The sequence below is a fragment of the Pectinophora gossypiella genome, chromosome 21 (genome assembly GCF_024362695.1).
Source record: "Pectinophora gossypiella chromosome 21, ilPecGoss1.1, whole genome shotgun sequence".
Classification (NCBI taxonomy): domain Eukaryota; kingdom Metazoa; phylum Arthropoda; class Insecta; order Lepidoptera; family Gelechiidae; genus Pectinophora; species Pectinophora gossypiella.
In genome coordinates, this window is record NC_065424.1 from 82061 (window position 1) to 90185 (window position 8125).

The 8125-nt window shown below is 36.2% G+C and overlaps 2 protein-coding genes across 3 annotated transcripts; one reads left to right on the top strand and one right to left on the bottom strand.

The window, feature by feature from the left end:
• The first annotated feature begins 583 nt into the window (after nt 1-583).
• On the top strand, nt 584-6864 carry LOC126376874 (uncharacterized). Of its 2 annotated transcripts, none has more exons than XM_050024430.1 (3): nt 584-2823; nt 3167-4779; nt 5987-6864. In XM_050024430.1, exons 2-3 carry the CDS (start codon nt 4484-4486, stop codon nt 6795-6797), a joined length of 1107 nt encoding a protein of 368 aa, XP_049880387.1. In that variant the 5' UTR covers nt 584-2823; nt 3167-4483; the 3' UTR covers nt 6798-6864. The 2 variants fall into 2 exon arrangements, with proteins under 2 accessions (XP_049880387.1, XP_049880388.1); XM_050024431.1 differs by having other exon boundaries at nt 585-2363.
• LOC126376885 (uncharacterized) lies at nt 4820-7116 on the bottom strand. The gene is made up of 2 exons (XM_050024442.1): nt 6862-7116; nt 4820-5751 (listed from the first exon to the last, which is right to left on the bottom strand). The coding sequence occupies exons 1-2, from the start codon at nt 7085-7087 to the stop codon at nt 5057-5059; spliced, it is 921 nt and encodes a 306-aa protein (XP_049880399.1). The 5' UTR covers nt 7088-7116; the 3' UTR covers nt 4820-5056.
• Between the last annotated feature and the right edge of the window lie 1009 nt (nt 7117-8125).

The window sequence follows — 8125 nt, forward strand, 5'->3', positions numbered from 1 at the left end:
CATTCGTGGTACATAGCTGACTACCGTCAATAGAAGGTTTTGTACTGTAGAAGACAGTACTACAGTCAATAAGCTTACTGCCTGGTCTGGCAGAAGTCTCTTTAATTTAAAAAAGTTGTACTGAACATATATTTTTTTAAAAGTACTTTTGTATTGCGGCCACACTAAGTAATTTCTTACTTTTCTCAGAAAACTTACGCTGAGACCTTGCTTACAGTTTTCTGTAATTAGCTTAGCTTTTTTTAAAACGAATCTTACTAAGATGTAATCTTCTACAGAATTATTACCCATCAAGATAGATTTCTTATTCATTGACATGTTTTCTTTATCTGATGTCGAGAACATCGATTTTAACTTTTTTCTCGTTTTTATTTCCGTTTGTTTCTTCTGTTTCCTTATTAATCAATTTGTTTTTTTTTTACTAGACGTTAAGAACACTGGTTTTAACTTTTCTTCTTCTGTTAATAATTTTTCTTCTAATATAATTATTTTCTTGTCTTTACTTTCGTTTATTCCTTCTGTCTTCCTTTTTAGATCTTTTAAATAACTACGTGACGGTAAAAGTATAACCATAATCCTTTTGGTGCATAATATAGACAGCGTACCTATTACGCGTTTGTGGAAATCAGTTGGAGACAGAGAAACATTCTGAGAAATGGACTTTAGCTTTGCTGGTATTTGGTCACCAGGTTCGTCTCTATATGACTTTGATTGATAGCTGGTTAGTGACAGATTTGTCCTCATCACTGCAACTCTGAAGACTAGGCTTCGACATTATTAGTTGATCATCGATAATGTTCTTATCTTAGGTGCAGTTATTTGCCCTTGAAGTAAACAGAGCCCAAGTCAAGTGAAACTTAACTCCTAATATTTACCTTAACATTAGGTAGGTATATCAGTCTCACAGTATTCAGAGAAGGAACATTTATTTAATATTTTGATATATATAAGACCTGGAATTTAACGCTACAGTTTTACATAAAATAAAGTCACGTAGGTCCTACTCAGAACTTATTCTATTGTGAACTTTTTTAAAGGTTTCTTAAATTCAAGTACAATTACACGTCTGCTATTAGACTGGATAACAGGTGGGTTAATTTTTTTCACAATTTGGTATCTAGCTACTTCATTTTTAATTGGCCACTTAAAGGAGGACCGGCAAAATTACATGGACCCTGGCCTATGGACCAATAACGTTAAGCGATATGTTGTTGGAAAGGTTTTTTTTATTTTCTACAACTTTTACTATGGCGGCAAGTCTCGAATCGCTGTGGGAAAAACGTTATGAGCAAATAAAATGAAACTTCATCTCAATATCTTTACAGCTTTTATTGATTATAATAAGTTGTTATAAAGGATTTTAACGTGTTATTTATAATTATATTAATGCATAGTATTGTCCATAATGATATCCATTAAGTGTGCAGCTGGAGGATTGAACGGTTCATGCCTTCCTATACCAAGGTACCAAACTATAGAAGATATATGAGCACAGCTTCCCACTGTGCGCCTTCCTGTTAGGCAGGTGCAATAGTATTGCGATATTGTATTAAGTCCGACTTCATCTAGGTTAATTAAATATAACAGAAATAACAAACGTTTGGAGGCATATTATTATGTTTGCATTTCTCCGAGTACGTTATCTCTGGCTACTTCAATAGTGTACAGACCATTTTGTAAATGTTCTGCACAGTATGATTTTGCTAATTTTAATTGATACGATCCTAATGAAAATGTCACCAAATCATTTTCTTTCTCTTTCTCACACTTTCTCACATTTGCATTTATAGGCAGGAATGCAATTCTTTGTCTATTTAGATTATTATCATTATCATTAGGCACATTTATCCGTTGGTCAATAGTGTTTAAAATGACGTCAGAGTTAACGTTATCAGCTATCGGTTCACTAAGGGCCAGGCCACACGGCGCGGCACCGCACCGCACCGCATTACTCCGCACCGCACTACCGGCCACACGAGCAGTGCGGCGTCGCATTATTCTTACGTCGCCGCTGCGGCACCGCAACAGGCTTGGCTTGGCTTGCCCAGTTGACGACAGTCTACAATAAACAATGGATCGAAAAAGACGTGTGTTGCTGCTATTATTACTTCGCCATCGACGAAATCGACGTAGAAGCACACGAAGATCAGTCCATTTATTACCTTAAGAAATAGTGACGGCCTTTTTTTTCTTAAAGAATATCGAGAGTTGGTCTTAGACGAAAAGAGGTTTTATAATTTTTTTCGAATGAGTGTGCCCACTTTCGAAAGTTTATTGGTAGCCTTAGAGCCACATATACGGAAACAGTATACTAATATGAGAAATCCTGTGGAGCCAATAGAAATGCTAGGAATCACTTTAAGGTAAGTAATAAAAAAAACTTTTATTATTTGCACTTCTTTATTATTAATTTTCAAATCAATGCCAGGGAAACATTATTACTTATAAACTTGTAAAATCAAACTCCGTCTGATCGCTTTCTTGAGACACTTGACTTGGAGATGGAATATAGTTAGAGTTTGATTGTTCTGTATTAAACGAACTTGTACTTTGATAATTTTTGGTTTGATACCCATGCGACGATGCTTCTTCATGCTGATAGGACGAAGATTGTGGATAAATTTGTCCATAACGCATATCTGTGATTATTTGCAATACTTTACTCTGAAACGTGAGAGTCTGAAGATCGGTACAAAATACCTTTAAAAAAGTTCATATGGCGATTCTCTGGCTCTTTGAGAGCTTTTAGTGTTTCTTTTTCAAAATCATCCAATTGTTCTGCTTTTCGCTTCCGGTTGACAGGAACATAGCGAGACGATTCAGGTATTATATCATCATTAGTAGAAGTCATGCTCGCGTTAGATTCTTCGTGTACGTCTAAACTACCGTCCGTGGCGTTCTGTGACACTTTGGTTAGAAATAATAGTTGATCATCGCGTAAACATCGCGTAAACTTAAAACAATGTATAGTTGATCATAGTAATGATATTTTGAAAGGTTTTTAGATGCAGAGCCGGATCTGGAAGCATCTTTCTTTTTTTTTAAATATTTATAAAAGGAGTCTTTCACATTTCTCCACTTTTTCACTACTGAATTACCTGAAAATACAAATATTTTATCTTAATACATAAGTATAGTTTATTTTATTGTGTTATTTTTGTTACAGGTACCTAGGAAGCGGAAATTCGATAAAAGATTTAGAATTCAAATTCAAACGTGGGAAATCTACAATTGCTTGTATGATATTGAGAGTATGTGAAGCTATATGGAAACATCTTCTTCGAGACCACATCCCTGAACTGACAACAGACCGTTTGCAAATGATTGCATCTGATTTTGACGTCAAAGCAAATTTTCCTCATTGTATAGGGGCAATCGATGGAAAACATATACGCCTATGTAATCCAGCTAATAGTGGCTCATTATTTTTTAATTACAAATCTTTTTTTCTGTGGTGTTGCTAGCTGTAGTGGACTCGAACTACAAATTTACTTTTGTTGATATTGGCGCATACGGCAAAGAGTGCGATTCAACTGTTTTTCAAAATTCAAAACTATACCAGTTACTGATTAACGAGACCCTCTCATTGCCTACTCCCCAGCCACTATGTGGTTACAATAGACCAATACCATGGGTGTTAGTGGGTGACGAAGCTTTTGGATTGAGTAAACATGTTATGCGTCCATATGGTGGTAAAAATCTCAATGTACAACAAAAGATATTCAATTATCGTCTTAGCAGGGCAAGGAGATATGTTGAATAAATGTCGCATTTTTCATAGACCGATAAATGTGTCCTATAATTTTGCAACTACCATTATAAAAGCCTGTTGTGTTCTTCACAATTTTGTGGCCGATCGGGACGGTCTTCGCCCAAGTGATAAATTAGCGATAATTTGTAATGAATTTTGTTCTTTTCGTCAGGAGTGTATGAATCGTATTTAGTAAATAAATTTTTTGTAACATCTTCCCATGCTTTTGCTTTCAAATTTTTGTTTTTAAAATTGTCATGAGACTTGTCCCACAGTATTTCCCGTTCCTGTATCGACGAAATGAGGTAGTCCACGTCTATAGATTCCACATCGGTACTCATTTTTTTTATGATATACACGTAATTATCATCAACGAGCATGCACTCTTGCCTATGGGCCTGTCCACATCACCACGGCACGACGTCGTCGCCGTGGAACGGTGCGGTGCCGTGGCGCGGCACGTTGCCGTAACGTGGGAATTTACGTTGCCGTACCGTAAAAATGTACCTCACGACACCGCAAAGTTAGGGCCGGGACACATAAACACGATACGACGTCGTGTCGTACCACGATGCGGCGTCGTTTCACGATGCGACGTCGAAACGATGCTCGTCGTGGGAATCTACGACGAGCATCGTAAAAAACTACGTCGCGACATCGTAACGTGCCACGATACACGGCACGACGCCGTCGATACAATGCAGGGTGAATTGTCGCAGTTAATTTCGAGAAATGGACCGCACTAGACGCGTCCTGCTCCTGCTGTATTTAAGAAGATGGATAAAGAAAAGACAGAAACTGAGAAGATACTGGATCCACCCATTTCTTTTAATCATGAATAACGGGAGCCACTTTATACAGAAGTACAATGCCTTAAAAATAGATCACATCAAGTTTTTTGATTTCTTTAGAATGAGTATATCAAGTTTCGAAGAGTTACTTGATCGGATAACGCCACATATAGCAGGAAAATATGGCAGAGGCAGACCACCTCTTGAACCTCTCGAGATGCTGGGATTAACTGTAAGGTAAAAGAAACAACTTTTTCGTAACATTTTTTTAATTTCACAAATCAACGACACTAGTAACAACAATTTTTGAAAATTAAGTTGCTAACAGAATAAGCTTTATTTTAATTTTACCCTTTGGTTTCGTTATACCGATTATCACTACGAGCTTTGAAGGAGTCACCGTATTGGTCCCCATTAATTATTATTAATTAATCATTTTTTATAAAGGAAACAATAAAATCAAGTTTTTTATTAACTGAACATTACACCGTGATTACACCTTTAGATTCCTTTTTTAAGAAAAGTCGTAAAGTGTTAGGGGTGACTCTGGTTCAAGTGATGTCCTCGAATGATCATCAAATTCGCTCTCTTCGCTTCGGCCATGCGTGGCAGCTGGTGGTGGTGTTGCTTCTTGGGTAGACTGTGACGAACTACCGGTTGTTTGGTAACCGCCTTGGCACGCACTTCGCCATAAACTTTGGGGTCTTTGTGTTTCATAGTTACCCTGGTACGAAGATGGATAGTTACTCTGTGGATAATATTGATGTGATGGTTCGTGTAGATCCGTTAAAACTTGTAAGACCCGACTTTGAAAAATTAATGTTTGATGATCACTTAGTTTATTCAAAGATGGCAATATCGCTTTAAAAAAAGATAAATGTCTGTTTTCGGGCTCTTCTAATTTTGACAAAATCTGTTCTTCAAATGTATCGATAATTCTCTTTTTTCGTGCTGGAAAGGCGCCTGACGGACTTTTAAATTTTCTTTTTGGACTTTCCTTTTGTGTGTTCTGATAGTTTGTTTCTTCATCCATTATGCTACTATCGGTTTCATTTTGATCATTTCTGTTTAAAAAAAGGAGCTGTTTATATAAATGATATTCCTTAAGTTTTTTAGCGCCTGCTCCAGATTTATTTATTTCTTTAAGTTTTTTTACGTACTTGGCATAGTTATCTTTAATACCAGTCCATTTCTTTACCACAGCATTACCTGAAACAATAGTATTTACGATGTCACGTTAGGAACATTATCAGTCCATATTTCGTAGCCGGTTTTGTGATGTGATACTTGCGTATACACACGCACACACTCATACACGCACACACACATACACATACACACACAAACATACACACGCGTACGCACGCACGCATGCACGCACACACGCACACACACATATACACTTTTAATTATTTCATTTATTTATTCTCCTATTTTATTTCAGGTTTTTGGCATCAGGAAACACCTTTAAAGACATGCATTTAAACAACTATCGTGGAAAGTCTACTATTGCTAAAACTGTAAAAATAGTCTGTGGCGCTATATGGAAGCATCTTTTGATCGAAAATATACCGAAAATAACTACTGAGCGACTAACAGAAATTGCTGAAAACTTTGACAACAGTGCCAACTTTCCTAATTGCATAGGCGCACTTGACGGGAAATATATTCGTATTTGGAGTCCCAAACATGGCGGATCTCTTTTTTATAACTACAAAAATTATCATTCTGTATTGTTGTTGGCTTTGGTAGATGCTAAATACAGATTTATATATGTTGATATTGGAGCATATGGCAAGGAATGTGACTCAACTGTTTACAATAATTCAAAATTGAATGAATTACTGTTAAAAGGACAACTTCCTTTACCAACGCCAAAGCCTTTACCAGGCTCCCAAACACCTTGTCCTGTTGCAGACGAAGGCTTACCATTGACAAATAATATAATGCGCCCATACCCAGGAAAACATTTGACGATTCAACAAAGAGTTTTTAATTACCGTTTGAGCCGAGCAAGAAGATATGTAGAATGTGCGTTCGGTATACTGGCTAACAAGTGGAGGGTATTTCATCGACCATTAAATGTTTCTTTAAATTTTTGCACAAATATTATAAAAGCAAGCTGTGTTTTACATAATTTCATTCTAAACCGTGAAGGAGCTCAAACATTTGAAGACATGATAATTGATGATTCGTTTATTGAACTACAACAGTCAACGCAAGAGGGTAGAACAAGAGCTACCGACATTTTCTAATTACTTTAACAGTGACGTGGGAGCTCTAAGTTGGCAACTAAATAAAATATAGGATATTACTTACCAAATTTAGTTTTTTCTTGATTATTTAATTCTTGAAAACCAGGAAATAAATTTTCGCACACCTCTGTCCATGCTGTTGTTTTGATATTTTTATTCTTATATTCTTCAGATGTTTTGTCCCATAGCACGGGACGCTGCTCGACTAGCGTTATTAAATGATCGACTTCAATAGCGTCCGTCATCTTTGAATTTTGAATAACAACTGTGGCACTGACACAGGAACGCATCGTGAGTTTCTACGACGCGACGTCGTGCCGTGTATCGTGACACGTTACGATGTCGCGACGTAGTTTTTTACGATGCTCGTCGTAGATTCCCACGGCGAGCATCGTTTCGACGTCGCATCGTGAAACGACGCCGCATCGTGGTACGACACGACGTCGTATCGTGTTTATGTGTCCCGGCCCTTACACGTTGCCGTGCCTTGTAAACTTTCGGTACATTCTTCACCAAATAAATAACAGTCTCGTTGTAGATATGGACCGCACAAAACGTATTCTGCTTCTGTTGTTATTAAAAAGACGAAGAGATAAGTTGGAGAAAAAAAAATTAAAAAGACAGTACTGGGTGCATCCATATCTTTCAATTATGAATAGTGATGGGAATCATTTCACGAGAAAATATGAAGCGTTGAAAACCTGTGACCATAAATTTTACAGTTATTTTAGAATGTCTGTATCAAGTTTTGAAGAATTACTAACAAGAGTTGCACCGCGTATACAAAAACAATTTGTATTTAGAAAACCTGTTGGGCCTTTGGAGAAGTTAGGATTAACTATAAGGTAAGTAATGAAAACAATTTATATGTATGTAATATTTTTTTATGTTCTTTATTTTTGATAATAATAGCAAGTTTAATATTTACTAAATCTAGAGTATAAAAATCACAGTTTTCGAATGAACGATTTGCTTTTCAATAATAATAAACACTAGAAAAACAATTAGGTAAATCACAATCAAACCTCTTTTATATTCATAATGATGTACATATGTACGAGTACAATTATTAATATGTTTATTTAAAATATTAAGAACAGCAGATATTGGCCTCAAAAATGCCAACATCTATATAAATACACAATAATAACTTAATATCTACTTAAAAATCACAGTTTTCAATCGGCTGATTTGCCTGTTTAACCTAACAACTAGCTAAAAATCACAGATTTTGCGGGGTTACTGGCTTGTATACCCGTAAGATTACAGTTATAACTAAGAAAAACAATAACAGTCTTTAATAACCTAGATAAAATCACAGATTTTGA